Raw genomic sequence first — 14,927 nt, forward strand, 5'->3', positions numbered from 1 at the left:
TAATTTTATTTTTATTTTTATTATTATTATTATTATTATTATTATTATTATTATTATTATTATTATTATTATTATTATTATTATTATTTAGCTGCTGCATCTAGCGCCTGCAGGCAGGCAGGTAGGAGTGACTGCTGCTACATGTACGAGGCCCCCAAATGCCATCTCAGAACACATGAATAACATGCGACGCGACTCACAAGAAACAGTAACTTCCCACCAGCAGGTACTCCTACCGTGTTAATTTCTCAGTCTCTCATGTAAGCCATCATGGGGGGGGTTGTTTAAGTTATTTCAGTGGTGTTATTACCGGTTATAAATTATGAGTTAGATAAAGTTGGGGATATACGCTACGACTGCGCGTGGTCGCGGTGTTCGTCTCCGTCGCATTGGTCCTTAAGCCTGTGGTGGATAAGAACCCATTACCCCGGGACACAGAGTCAGTGTGACACCAGGTTGCTACATTTTACCTTCCCAAGGTTTTCGCAGGTACCCATTTATCAATTACTCATCAGTTAATGGGTGCATACGCCAGGGAGCGCGTCGCTTGGCCCATCTACAACGCCAAGCCCGGGGGTCCCTCCGGGCAAGTCTCCATGCAGGTCCACTTCTCATCCTAAGTACTTCCTGGTAGGATCTATCGACTTGCTCAAACCATGAACTCTGTGGGCGTGTCCTTCCGGGATTCAAACCCAGGCCTGCAGATGCGTATAGCTATATTTGTATAGGCGCGCTAACCACATTACCAAGGCGGCGCGTGAATGAGATGAATTTCGGGGCCTTACGAGGTTACTGTAGCTACTCCGTCAACAAAACTTTTCCACAGGATTTTAAAGTACAAGAAATGCACAACGTCTTTATTCACAAGATTGTTACAAGTCAGCATCAATGTTCAAACAGACACTGGTAGATGGTAATAACTGATGTAATGCATTAAGTATTGATATATGAAGTAATATGAAATTCCCTCCTTGTTTTGTTATTCATGTATTCTTTGTATTGCGTATATCATTACTCTTTACTACTTAAACTAATATGTACCTTTGGCATACGTGACCTAACAAGTAAATGCATAAAGCAAACCATGACCAACTTATAAAACCATAGACCGTCTTCTGATTCAGTCATGGTAGGGGCAGGTGTTGTCTCTTCCCAGCACCTGGTTAATCCATGGCAGGTGTCCTGGAGGAGGAAAATGGTAAATTCGTCAGAACCATTCCATGTTATCACCATCATTATCAATACTATATGGCGGTCCCATTCCCACCAAGCCAGCTGGGGCCGGATTCATCAAGCCACTACAAGACCGGTCGTTGGTATAAGTCTTTAAGTAAATTTGTCCTCTACGAGTGATTTTTGTGTTTGGGCTGCTCCGATGACAGTGAATAAAGTACTGACCTGGTCGACACTTCTTTCATTGCCATTGGTTCGCCTTAAGATCAAGAGCGTTCCTAGATGATGGAGTTACCAGAAGACTTACCAACAACAGGTCTCGTAAGTGGTTTGATGAATCCGGCCTCAGGGTGATAAGTAAAAAGGCCTGTGGTGAGAAATGCATGGAAAAGATCTCTAACCCTCCACATGCATCGTAGTAGCTGTGTCCCTTTGAGTCTTGTGCTGCACAGTGAAATGCGTTGACTTGTATTCCTAGGACCCATGTCGCATGAATACTTAATATACGTAATGGGTAAATTTTAATAAGCTAGATAAATTATGGAATATATCCCATAGATTGTATTAGTGATCACAAATGAAAGATTATATATCAGCCACTCTCTTCTTTTTTTTTATACATATTTCAGGTTATAGCTTTAAATTGGAGTGCGTACAGAGTTATAGCTATAACTCACCTGGTTAACTAACTCAGTATCATAGACGTCATTTCTAAGGTTAGTTTGTTTAATAAAAAGGAAATTGATAGGGGTGCATGTTACACACACGCACACACACACACACACACTAACACACACACACTAACACTAACACCAACACTACTCACGTATCACACTAATGTACACGGCAGGTGAGTGTGGGCCTAAGTTGCGTAGAGTGTGTTGGTCCCCTATACAGCCGTCGCCTACCACCGCCACGCCCACCTGTACCGCTCCGCCCTCACCTTGGCTCCTTGATACCAGGGGGCTGCCCAAGTCACCCTGAGATAGAGGATAATGTATAGACATCATTTTTAACCTACCCTTTGTCATGCGTTTGATATGGCATAAAAAAATAAGTTGAATACCCAGAACAGTAAAGTGAATAAAAAGTAATCAACAAGTCTGTGATCCACAACGGAGGGCGATTGTACAATACTCGCACGGCAGTCGCCTTTCCCCGCTTGGAAGGCCAGATCATTGTTGTTATGTATCACCAGAAGTAACAACAGTCGTGATTTGAACAGTTAGACTTGATTATATCCCGTAACATGCCTCTTAGACTAACATTTCCTAAGTTGAGGACTGCACGGATTGCAATATTTGTGATCCAGCTCATAATGCAGACTCATTAACTTTACTGTCATAGCAAATCATGCTCACCCTTACACCAGGAGGGCAAAACATACCTCGTCAGCGCGGCACAGGTCAGCAGGTCGGCCACAGAGCCAGGCGTCCCCACGATGGCCCTCTGACAGGCACTCCTGCTTCTCCACTTCACTGCCCCGCCAGCCCTGCCACGCTGGAAGTATATGGATGGAGGAGGACCGACAAAGGCATGAAAGGAGCGAGTGAAGGAAGGAGTAAGATCTTCGATACCGTGGCATAATATTGTGCTGAGGATAGAAGATGCGGGGTGTAGTGGTTAGCATGCATATCAACGAATCCTTGGACCCAAGTTCGATCTCGTAAAATGTAATGATGCTAATATGTCTATACCTAATAACTGGAGCTGCAATAATCACACAAAAATTAAAGCGAGGAGGAAAGGGAAGAATCCTCAGCCCCTAAACCCACTGGTAGCACCACTACCTTCAAATCCCAATGCAGGGCGGTGGTGGGCGGGGCTGAGGGGCAGGCACACAGGCCGGGCCACCCCGCCTCTGAAGTCCACAGGCTCCTTGAGGTGGATGAGGGCCAGGTTGGCATCTGACCGCGGCAGACCAAACAGAGAGGCAGGATGGAGGAAGACCCGGCGGATGGGCAGACGCTTGCCGGCCCCGCCTTGGCCTGCCCCAACGATGACCGCGTAGTTGTGCTTGTTGTACTTGATTCTGTGAGCCACAGAGAAGGAGAGAATGGAAGAAAATATTTAGTAAGCTGATCCCTGCATATAGAAGAAAAATATAAAGAAAAATAATGATTGCCTAAAGAGATGGTGATAGTACAGAAGAAAATGACACCTATTATTATTTCCAGTCATCAAAATTCCTACACTATCCCTTTTTTATCCTGCGAAAGAAAATAAATCCTGCGAGTGGAGCAGGCCTGGCCGCCTCACCGTGCGGCACAGGTGGCCGAGGTGAGCACCCAGCGCTCCCTCACCACGGAGGCGCTGCAGTACGGCTGCGAGTCGTCGCCAAACACCAGCGATGATACCCAGGGGGCCTCGGCTGCCTCCCTGCCGTCAGTGTCACCACACACTACTCCAAAGGAAAAAAAAACTGTTAATAAATAATACAGCAACTAAAACTTTGTTGCATTTTTTGCAAGCAATGAAATTCACACGAGATATCAGCTGAATAAAGCTTATTCCAGTGGAGAATTTTCAGTGGTACTCCAACCGCAACACACTTGAAAATTAATAATACCCCTCATCAACCGTTCAGTAGACGTGGACATCGTTTCGTTATACATGAAAAACTAATCAAACTCTCTGCCCATTACACTCCATAAATGTTTCTAAACTATTCAGTGTCTACAACTATGAGTGTATCACTAAAACAGTTAAAAGATGTTTCTCAGAGGACTTTCCTCACAATCTGCGGGCCTTGATTCAGCCCCTTCTCAAGAACATGGACTTGATATCGAAAATGTCAAACTACTCTCCGGTCTCCAATTTAACTTTTTTTACCAAAAGTTTTAGAGCTCGGCATACTTCATCAACTGCTGCCGTTACTTGAATAGATTAAAATGGTTCCTATTATTCAGTCTGCCTCTAGACAGCATCATTCAATTGAAACAGCATTGTCAAAGATGCACAAGGATTTAGTCGAGAACACGGTAACAGAATGCCCTCATTAAGTCTTATTTGTTCTCTCTGCAGCCTTTGACAGAGTTGGTCATGCTTTTGTTGGGTATTCCCCTGTTGAAAGGATAGAATACGCTTGCTGCGTCTCTTTTGTCTGTTTTTTGGCGCCTGTTGTTGTGTTTCGAGCCAGAATAAATAAGGACGCCGGCCTGTCTCCTGTATCTCTGACCTCCTTCCTGTTCGTATGTAACAGCTTTAATGCTCCTTAAAGTCATATCATCTGCCGGGTAGATCCCAGCTTTAAGACTGATACTCTTTGCAGCTTTTATCAGCAGTTAATCTTATCTGCTCCACGCTCATAAACTCATTTTTTTCTGCTGAGGACGTCCAAATCCACACAAATTACACACGTTGCCAGTATAAAAAGGAAAATAAGTAACTGATGCTGGATAAAAGATCTAGATGACGAAAAGAAAGCTAAAATTAGATGATGACAAAACTGAAATCATCATCCGAGGGAACAGAAGGGGTGGCGATGCAGAAATACCCTCTTCATCTGTGTGGGTGAGTGACGACTGCACCCAATAAATTCTGTCCAAAATGAGTGCACACGAACTTTAGATAGTCTGGATTATCTGCACATAAGAACGTTAAAATTGAATGATGACAAAACTGAAATCATCATCCGAGGAAACAGAAAGAGGAGCGATGCAGAAATACCCTCTTCATCTGTGTGGGCGAGTGACAGTTGCATCCATTGAAACGAGTGCACACTTTTTGGGGCCGTATTTCTAAACATTCCGTCGCCCAAGTACACATATTTGACAAGGCTTTCGTAGGAGTTGTGGGCATTTCCAGGAGTAGTTTTATGGCTCTGGTGGTAGTTTGACCCTTCTTTTGTACAATGAACCTGAAGAAACACTCATTAGAACCCGACTGACCCCCTCTTTGACCTTTAGAAATAGCTGATGTGAGAACCGAAAGTGTCTTATAATACCGACCCAATCTCTAGACTCTTATCCTCATGCACATAAGAAATTTTTGCTCAGTGAAGCGGTTTACAGATATGCGGTGTCCCCTGATGTTGTTGGTTCCCTCAATGGCTTCCTCTCCCGTTGATTATTGCAATGTTTTACTGATAGGTCTTTCAAGCTATGTAGGTAGCGAGCCGTTTTCTCTCTGTTTTTTGTTTTTTTGCCCTTGAGCTGCATCCGTGGACGTTAAAAAAATGTGATTATTATTATTATTATTATTATTATTATTATTATTATTATTATTTCATCTCACCGCAGCGCTGGATGTTAGGGTTGGTGGCTGTCAGGGTGCAGCGGAATCCTGGGTAGTTGAGTCTGCCGTTGCTGTGGAAGGAGATCCCCAGCTTGGTGATGTTGGTGGCGGTGATCACAGGCTTGCTGGTACCACAGTGCCTGGGAGGGAGGGAGGAGGAGATGGGGTGAGGGAGGAAGTGGAGAGAGAGAGAGAGAGAGAGAGAGAGAGAGAGAGAGAGATGGTGGTGGGATCGGAGTTGAGGGTCACATTCTAAAAAAATCGGCGTCCAAGTATATACATGTTGACAAGGCTTTCGTAGGAGTTGTGGGCATTTCCAAGGGTAGTTCTATGACCATGGTGGTAGTTTAACCCTTCTTCTCTACCATGAACTTAAAGAACACTAATTAGAACCCGATTAATCTCCCTTTTGGCCTTTGAAAATAGTTGATGTAGGAGGCGGAAGCGTCTGATAATGCCGCCCTAAGGCTTTCCCAGAGCAAGTGTTGATTGGATTAATCTAGACTCGATCGTGTTGACCTTGGCACGCACGCACTGAGCTCCTCCATAATGAGTGAATTGCCACGAAGGATAACTGCAGCAAGCATTCTCTAGTCCCTAAGGAGTAGCTATATTCCATTGAACCAAACCCCGTCAACAAGAAGCTGAGGTGATCCTAAGTTTTGCACTGCGATCATCATTAGGTTTATGGTACTGTAGGGGAGATACGTGTTGTCATTAGCGAGACTGTATAGAGAATGTGATGATGTAGTAGTGATAGTCAATAGGTCTTTTGTACCATAGATGTTATTAAAAGCATATACATCGTGGGACATGGATCAGTATTCTTGGACGCTTCCGCTTTCTACATCACCTTGCTCTCTCCAAAGACCGGAAAGGAGATAAAATACGTTCTCGTCAGTGCTTTTTTTCACATTAGGCTTTGTGAGACTATCACCAGGGTCATAAAACTACCCCTGGAGATACCCACCACAACCACGAAAGCCTATAGTCAAATGTGTGTGCGGGGTGAGGAGGGGGGGCGCCGTAATGTTTAGGAATATGTCTATTTTGACGTCATGCCCCATGTGTAAGGCGCGGTGACGTAGTGGGGTAGAGCGTCACAAAGGAAATGAATCACCCGAGAGCGTGTCAAGACATAAGAAAGTGGTCGGAGCAGGGCGAGGCGGTTCAAACGTCAGCAAGGGTTCGCGTGACGTCAGGAAGGGCATCCGGCCGGTCTTAGGTCATATTCTAAAAATGTTTTGGCGCCCAAGCTCCTAGACGTGATAAGACTTTCATAGGAGTTTGGGGCATTTCCATAGGTAGGTTAATGACCCTGGTGGTAGTTTGACCATTTTTCTGTACCTACCATGAACCTAAAATACCACTCATTAGAACCCGACTGATCTTTTGGGGTTAATTCATATTCGTACACGTATCGGGCTCCCATTCAGACTATTTTCCAAGGCCACAGAGAAGATTAACCGGGTTTTCATGTGCAGTTTTCCCGTTCAAGATGCTTAGGTCGGATCAAATTAACACTAGCATCGCATAAGAGAAGATGGCGCCACTATAAACACTTGCCTGCGCCATGACGGGCTGGGGCCGAACACCATCCAGGCCCCTCAAGCAAGCCAACCGGCCCTATAGGCGTAGACGTAAAAAAAATAAAAATAAATAAATAAATAAACAGTCAATGAAAATCCCAGGAACTTCTATACGAGAGGCTTTTCAAACAGGCGAACTGAGGTGCCGAGATGTTCAAGAATGTTCGAGCCATAACCTAAAAAAAAAAGAAAGAAAGGAAAAGCTGCTCCATATGAACGTGGGTGAAAGCTGTCAAGAAAAAGAAGTGGGATATGATTTTGTAACTGTGATACTGAATAGGGCAGTTATATTGAAGATATGCTGGAAAAGTTACGTAGTGAATATAACGTGATGGGAAAAATGAAAACGAGTTGCTAATGCAGTAATAGTAATTTAATCTGAATTCCAGTGATCCGTAAATCTCATTAGTCCGATTCTTGAAAGCCGGAATTTATAATCAAATATTACTCTATGGGTATTAGGACACTATCAGTGGTTTGGACTGTTATCAGGAGGTAAAAAAGGCCTAATTTGAGTCTTGATGGACTTTTACAGTATCAAGTCGTGTTATCAGTAGCCTTAAACTCATATACTCAACCATTTCGATCGAGGCTTACGCACCCTCGATTTGATAAGGCTTTCGTAGAGGTTGTGCGGATTTCCATGAATATTTTTAAGAGCCAAGGGATACTTTGACAAGGCTACTACACCATAAATGCTAAAACTACTCATGAGGACCCGACTACTCTCCTATATGGCCTTCAGAAATACTCGTTGTGAAAGCCGAAAGCGACCGAGAACACATTTAACAAGGCTTCAGTAGGAGTTGTGGGCATTTCCGTGGGTAGTTATATGGTAGTGTGACCCTTCTTCTGTACCGTGGAGGTGAAAAAAGACTCGTTACAACCCAATATGAACCCAGAGAGTCGGTATTCCCAGACGCTTCCTCCTCTCGCATCAATTATTTCCAGAGGTCGAAAAGGAGATCACATGTACATTATAATATACACATTACAGATTAATCGGGTTGTAACGAGTCTTTTTTCACCTCCACGGTACAGAAGAAGGGTCATACTACGTACCACTAGGGCCATATAACTACCCATGGAAATATCCCACAACTCCTACTAAAGCCTTGTTAAATGTGTGGTTAGGTGCAGAAATGTTCAAGAATTAGGGCCCTGGACCACTTACTTCTTCCGCTGTACCCGGAGGAAGTCTGGGCAAATGCCGTGCTTGTTGGACTCCTGTAGGTGGAAGCTGTCGCACCTCAGCTTTAGGATCACGTTTCTGCTCGTTGGCTGCGGAAGGTCGTGAGGTGAGGTGAGGTGATCGAGGTGAGACTGGTCGTTTACCTATAATACTACTGTCTGCCTTTACTGATTCTGTCCCTCGCTTTCTCTCACTTTTCACTCTTTCTGGTTCTTTCCTTCTCCCTCTCCCTCCCTCACTCCCTTTTTGTTTCATTCATTCTCCTTCCCTTTCTGCCTTGTTTCCTAGATTCTGTCCTTCCCTTTTCCTCATTTCTTTTAACTTTTTTTCTGATTCTTCCTTTCTCCCTCCCTTCCTCCCTTCTCTCATTGATTCTGTCCAAGGAGTCTCGTCCATTCGATCTGTTACTCTCTTTTTCCTACTTTTTTTTTTTTATTCTTCCCTTCTCCCCCTCCTTTTTTTCATTTGTCTTCTCTCCTTAGTCCTTACAGCTTATTCAAGGGAGGGGGTAGGTTCTTTAATATACTGTACTCTTCTTATTTTTCTATTCATCTTACTTCTTTTGATTTCCTTCTATGAAATACGTACGTCATATCTCTTCTAATTGCTCTCTCTAATGTTGGAGTTCACTCACACATCCTTTTCTCAAGTCCTTTCATCCTCGACTCCTTTCCTCTAGTCTCCTGAATCCGTACCCGAACTTACCAAGAAATTCCAGCCACAGGTGCGGTAATAGTCATAGGCCGCGGGGTAGTTGGGGGAGGTCAGGGTGATGGTGTCCCCCCCGGCCACCTCCACCCACCGCCACCCTCGGCCACACCGCAGCTCCTCTGAAAATATGGCGTTAATTTATTTGTCCTGATTACCTTGTGTTCTGTTCAGGGGACTTCAGGAAATAGTGCATCGGTACACTAAATGAAGAGTGACTGATAGGCAGATTGGTAGATTATGGAAACTCACAGGTAGTCACGTATCATTTAAGGAAAATTTCTAGTTTTGGGTAATGCTGCTGCGCCATGGTTGTGTCTAATGTTATTCAGACTCATTCTCTGTACTTACTGTTATCTGCGTCATGGTGAAAAGCCTGTGGAAAGAGGAAAAAGTCATTAGTATCCTAGTAAAGGTAAAGGTGGGAGTGTAGGCGGTTAGCCGCGCGTGGCTCATCGCCGTCACATTGTCCCTTGAGCCTGTAGTAGGTGGGTGAAAACCCCGGGACACAGGACCAGTGCAACATCCGGGTTACCCCAGATTACCTTCACCAGGTACCTATTAATCGACCATCCAGAAAGGAATGATGGACAGCTGGGTAGGCTGCACGCCGACTGTCCAGGCCGGGTTTCGAACTAGCCCGTAGATTCGTAGTTAGGCACGCTTACCACTGCACTACGGAGACGCAGACTCGGTGAACAATTTTGCGTTTATACTAAAATCTACTAATAATCTCCATGGATCTGTTAAATTCCTTAAAAGTATGTACTGTTCTTTTCAATATTCACTGACTTTACATGCGATATATATAAATTTAGGATTGGTATGTATTAGTAAAGTTGGGACAGCAGAAAAAATCAAATGGTACTTTCAGTTAATGCATTCTGCAGTCTCTATCATATTATTCAGCTTTTTCTTAATGTCTTGTACTTACTGTGACCAATAACTTTGTTGCCGTGGCCAGCAGTGCCACAGCCAGAGCACTCTTGAGCCACATCTCGAAGAGCTGTGGTGGTGGCAGCAGCAGGACCGGGACACACAGTGATGGTGTGATAATAACACTGATGGAGAGAGACAACTGCTATCCCCTCTTCCAAACTATCATAATGGTGGTGGTAATGAGGGAGGGAGGCAGGTACCCCCTCCCCCTTCCTCTCCTCTCCATGCAGCCCCTATGGCCCAGCCTCCACCCCTATGACAGTCATAACCCCTTGACACACTTTCCTTTTCCTTGCCACTCAGGGTTTCAGTGTGGCAATATTGATTACCAAGTGGTTATGCGATGGAGGCAATTTTTACCCATTATAGATGACAAGTAGTATTTTGGTTTCCCTACAAATTCAGTAAGTGTGACAATATGGGTTGCATCTGTAATGGAGATGGCATTGTCAATACCCTCTTGCTAGATTTTGTAATTTTTTCCTTAGGTTATGATAGCAAGTAGGGGTCTGCACCATTATCCTGGGGGGCAATTTTCAGTCAATAATTATGTATATGATAAAAACTATAATTTCCTTTTTTCCCCATGGGCATAAAGATATAATGAGTGTGTCATAGTAGAGCCAAGAGGAACAATGGAATGAAACTGTAAGTATTGTTTGTGTGACTTGCTGGAGCAGTCAAGCGTTGTCCATGATTAAGTATTACACATTTGAGAACTTACTCTACTTGAACACCTCCTTTGAGCTTCATACATTTCCAGTCCTCTCCCTTCTGTCACGTAACAAAGGTAAGAAATTAAATTAGTACATAAAATCTAAATAACTTTTATTGCATTGTGTGAAAAAGAGCATGAATAAGTCAGCTGAGAGACAATTATAATAATGTTGCATGAACCTACTTGCTCCATGTTTTGAACACACTCATCCTTCCCTGATCATCCTTAACTCTAGTATGTCTGATGACTGTCAACTTTAACATTACCAGCATTAGTAGGCTACTGCATCAGTGAGTGGTTTGAGGCAGCAGGGGAACCATACAAGGCTTGTCCTCAAACATACTTCACAGAAATGTTTATAATTATACACAAAAATATATTTGTCAGTTTTTTTAAATTACTCATGTATAAAATCACCTTCCATACACACACAGGTACACACTCACATATATATAATGATAATGATTATGCTCCCTATTGTATACTGACACTTCACTTGAACATGAGAAGTGACAAGAGTGTACTGGTTCTTGTTTGACAGCCCACCCCTAACACACAAGAGGCTCTCTTTACATGCAGGCTTGCACCTTTAAGTGCTATAACAAGATGGGATGGGATGAGTGATGAAGTGTGCTGGAGATGTGACATGGATGTGAGAGCAAGAAATGTAGAGCGTGGAGTGGTGGAATGGGTAAAGCAGTTTCATTAAAATATGTAGTTTAAGAGATGTTACGAGGATGCAGAATGTTGATTTTGTGATGAGGGTTTATGAAAGTCAAAGAGGAGGGCCAGTGTACAACAGGACTGAGGGATACTTGAAGGCGACAGGTGTACAAATCTTGCAAAAAGGAAGGGTATGAACATGGAGAACTAGAGTATCGAGGGGAGTTTCTGGAGGGCAATGGCTGTCAAGAGGTATATATAAATAGACAGACTGGTTTGAAAATGAGTGGCTAAGACAAAGGGCTGTAAGTCACAACACTAACCAACAGCTCTAAGTGGGAAGTCAGAATATCCCATGATCAACCTCCATATCATTTCATTGTGTGGATATAGCATAGCTGTGTGTGTGTGTGTGTGTGTGTGTGTGTGTGTGTAAGAGAGAGATGAGAAGAGTAATTCATATGTCTATCCGAGGGCGGTAGGACAGCTTGAGTGGGGGGCTGCGAAATCTCCATCTGGTCACCTGCACAAACTTTAAGGTGTGATCCTTCCCAAGCATCTCGTCGTTGCACATTATATCGATCTGTGGAGAGAAAGGGAGATGGCATGAAGGGGAATATGAAGAGAGAAAGGGAGAGGGCATGATGGGGAATATGAGGAGAGTACAGAAGAGGAGGGGGGATAAAAGGAAACAAAAAAAAGAGAGGAAAAGAAATTGTTTGTATTCCCAGTACTTATTCTTAAGGTCAACTGAAGTAGCCCTTACCTCTCTGTACTTTTGGGGCCCCTCGAGTACTTTGAGGGCGAGGAACTTCTTGAGGTGGGTGATGGTGGCCTGGGCAGAGCAGCGGATAAACCTTCTCTTGAGGGGCGCCAGAGTGGGATACTTGCACTCCAGGCAGATGTTGACCTGAGAGGAGAGGGAGAAAAGGATGATAAAAAGAATGCACGAGAGGGTGTGTAAAGTGAGAGATGGAAAAAATTGATAGATAGGTGTTTCAGTGAGATGAGGAAACGGAATGAAAGAAGACAGGTATGTAAAAGAAAGGGCATTTTAAGTACGAGAGGAGTGAGGTGAAGAAAGACAGAAAGAGATGTAAAATGTGAATGAGAAAGGACAAAGATAAAAAAGAAAAAGAGTAGGATTGGTAAGGTTAAACAAGAATGAAGGAAGATAAAGAGTAAGCTATAACAGGATGTGGAAGAGACAAAACAAGAACAAAAGTATGTCCAGAACATGAGAAGTATCAGTAAGAAGGTGGAGCAATATAGAGATAATGGTACCTGTTCATCCAGTCTGTGATAGTCTGTGTCGTTGACGGCCTTGTCATCCTGCTGTGGATCTTCCTCGTTGGCCTGGGGCAGGTCCTTGGGGCACACTTCCCCTCGTGCTCGGTAAAACTCCCTTTCACGCTTTAGCTCATCTAGGGGTGAGAGATTGGGTGATGCATTACTTGTTGTTGTTGTTGCTATTATTATCAATAATAATAGGAACTTTTATCCTTTCTCTTATTCTTTGATGATGTCATATTTTCAAGAGTACAGAGGTAAGTTTAATTCTGCTTTTTTGGCATCAGTATATATTCATCTGGGAAGCAAAGTTTTGCAGATTCTTTCTAGGTCTGTTTAGCCCTTAGTATGTCTCCTTTACTTCAAGATAGTAGTATGCCACCACTATTCTAACAAGCCCCACTACTGTAGCACTACTGACTCACCCTCCTGCAGCAGCGGCACCAGTTTACAAACAATGTCTTGCATGGTGCGGTCAAAGGCAATGTAGTTGAGTGGATGTGACTGGTGGATGACGATATCGCAGGTGGGACAAGTGTTGCGCTCCTCCAGGTGCTTCACCAGGCATGACTTGCAGACTGAGGAACGAGACAAACATAGGAAATATATTATCACCACCATCATCATCTGACCATGACTTGCTGACTGAAGGAGAGAAAGGAATATCAAAGTTCAACTATCATAATTCCCCCCCCCACCTCTCCTATTCATCATTATGTGAAGACTTTTCATACAAAGAATGGAATATGATTGTTACAAATTTTCAACATCCAAACATAACGTATGAAGGAAAGTAACAAGAACTAAATCATTATCATTATTATTCATGCGTTACAACTTGTGGGTGTGACAACAGCTACTTACATGTGTGCAGACACTCGGTGACAGTGGTGGCATCCACAAGGTACCCCGAGCAGATGGCGCAGACAATGTGTTCGTTCAGTGTCCTCAGCTTGATCCTTCGCTCCATCCTGGACACTGTCAAGTAATAAAGGTGCAGGAAAATACACCTTCAACAGAGAAACCAATTGACTTAGTGTTTTACTCATTAAAACCATGTGTCAAATTCAACTATGAAAACCTAGATATGAAAGCTCTGAGAGATCAAGTACATGTTTTGTCAACCTACGTTGAACTGATGCTGCCACACCAACCAAGCCACGTGTAATGGGCCGAGATGTGAGCTATGAGCAGTTATATGAAAATTCAATACGTATATATTAGTTGAGCTGAGTCAGTCGGTGTTGCTGAATGACTCGCCCAGAGACTAGTGAAGACCAACAAGGGGTCACCACTTCAAGTTCGCTAAGAAGAGGTACCAAACAACAAAGAGGAGGAACTCTTTCGATGCCAGAGTAGTGACCAAATGGAACAATCTCCCCTCCAGTGTTGTAGAGAGCCCCAGCGTGAACACTTTAAAAAATAGGTATGACAAACTGGAGACAAATTCACTGAGAAGAGGCACCCATATGAGTTATTTAGCTCCCTAGCCTCTTTACCATCACTAAGGTAAGCATTGATGAAAGCTGTGAAACTAGCCCACAGGAGTTCTTCCCCAAGACCTCAACGCGTCTATATTTTCAGGGTTCCTACCTTATCCTTTAAAGTTCCCGTCAATCCTGCGCTCCTTGCTTACTCCCCCGTCAGGTCCAGGGGCAGCGAGGGGGTCAGAGGTGGTTACCCTGGGTGTCCCCTGTGCCAGTCTTCGTTTGACCTCTATCGCTTAGTGGGTCCTCCTCCTCTTGATCCGCTCTTCTGCTTATTCACACACTTTGCTCTTTAATGGCGTTAGATTATCTTTCCTCGCTATAATACTGTGGTGGTGGTGCTCTGTGGAGGTGGTGGTGATGGTCCGTGGCAGCGGTAGTGGTGGTGGTGGTGCTCGGCGCGGCTGTCAACAAACACCCTCAAATGATCGTATTCAGCATATTTACCGTTTTTTGACGCCTAACTATTGCCATAAAACATCAGGAATTAACTATTTTAATGATAAATATAAATTAATTTAGTTATTGTGGCCCAGGAGACAGTTTTTTGTGTTGGAAGTTGGTAAATATAGGAGGCTGAGTACAACAATCTGGTAATGTTGCTCTCAGCGCCACATTGTCGTACTCGCCACATTGTATTGGACGATTTCTGACCTAAAGCCGTCGCACTCACACCCAAAACGATATACAGCTATACTTGTTACTAATTCTGCTAATTATTGATGTTTTCATATGACTTACAAGCATAATTACGTTCCTGGGACTCATCTTTTGGATCTATTTATTACTTCCACTTGCCAGACATGATCAGAGGTAAGTTTCTCCGATTTTATTATCATATTACGTTTATCCCTACCTTTTTTCCAGTAATTCTGTTTATATATATTCATTCATTATGCGTCCATGCTATATGATCGTACACGTGGAAATAA

General features: G+C 43.5%; 2 protein-coding genes across 3 annotated transcripts; both read right to left on the reverse strand.

Annotated features, from left to right (window-relative positions):
- Window positions 1-843: 843 nt before the first annotated feature.
- Window positions 844-10,523, reverse strand: LOC127004646 (serine protease 30-like). The gene is made up of 10 exons (XM_050872696.1): window positions 9,833-10,523; window positions 9,250-9,274; window positions 8,896-9,020; window positions 8,173-8,279; window positions 5,410-5,549; window positions 3,433-3,574; window positions 2,964-3,205; window positions 2,561-2,673; window positions 2,000-2,153; window positions 844-1,182 (listed from the first exon to the last, which is right to left on the reverse strand). Exons 1-10 carry the CDS (start codon window positions 9,893-9,895, stop codon window positions 1,121-1,123), a joined length of 1,173 nt encoding a protein of 390 aa, XP_050728653.1. The 5' UTR covers window positions 9,896-10,523; the 3' UTR covers window positions 844-1,120.
- A 125-nt stretch (window positions 10,524-10,648) lies between these two features.
- On the reverse strand, window positions 10,649-14,747 carry LOC127004648 (polycomb group RING finger protein 3-like). Of its 2 annotated transcripts, none has more exons than XM_050872699.1 (6): window positions 14,102-14,747; window positions 13,373-13,518; window positions 12,934-13,086; window positions 12,503-12,642; window positions 11,985-12,128; window positions 10,649-11,801 (listed from the first exon to the last, which is right to left on the reverse strand). In XM_050872699.1, exons 2-6 carry the CDS (start codon window positions 13,476-13,478, stop codon window positions 11,676-11,678), a joined length of 669 nt encoding a protein of 222 aa, XP_050728656.1. In that variant the 5' UTR covers window positions 13,479-13,518; window positions 14,102-14,747; the 3' UTR covers window positions 10,649-11,675. The 2 variants fall into 2 exon arrangements, with proteins under 2 accessions (XP_050728656.1, XP_050728655.1); XM_050872698.1 differs by having other exon boundaries at window positions 13,373-13,486; window positions 14,102-14,740.
- Between the last annotated feature and the right edge of the window lie 180 nt (window positions 14,748-14,927).

Source organism: Eriocheir sinensis, chromosome 28, assembly GCF_024679095.1.
Source record: "Eriocheir sinensis breed Jianghai 21 chromosome 28, ASM2467909v1, whole genome shotgun sequence".
NCBI lineage: Eukaryota > Metazoa > Arthropoda > Malacostraca > Decapoda > Varunidae > Eriocheir > Eriocheir sinensis.

Excerpts from the sequence above, each read along its gene's own strand:
- LOC127004646 (XM_050872696.1), bottom strand. The coding sequence starts at position 9,895 with ATGTGGCTCAAGAGTGCTCTGGCTGTGGCACTGCTGGCCACGGCAACA. Across the intron at positions 3,206-3,432 it reads TCGGCCACCTGTGCCGCACG|AATCAAGTACAACAAGCACA; the intron begins GTGAGGCGGCCA and ends TGTGGCTCACAG. Across the intron at positions 2,154-2,560 it reads ACCTGTGCCGCGCTGACGAG|GGTGACTTGGGCAGCCCCCT; the intron begins GTATGTTTTGCC and ends CCTCTATCTCAG.
- LOC127004648 (XM_050872699.1), bottom strand. The coding sequence starts at position 13,478 with ATGGAGCGAAGGATCAAGCTGAGGACACTGAACGAACACATTGTCTGC. Across the intron at positions 13,087-13,372 it reads CACCGAGTGTCTGCACACAT|TCTGCAAGTCATGCCTGGTG; the intron begins GTAAGTAGCTGT and ends CTCGTTCCTCAG. Across the intron at positions 11,802-11,984 it reads GGCCCCAAAAGTACAGAGAG|ATCGATATAATGTGCAACGA; the intron begins GTAAGGGCTACT and ends TTCTCTCCACAG.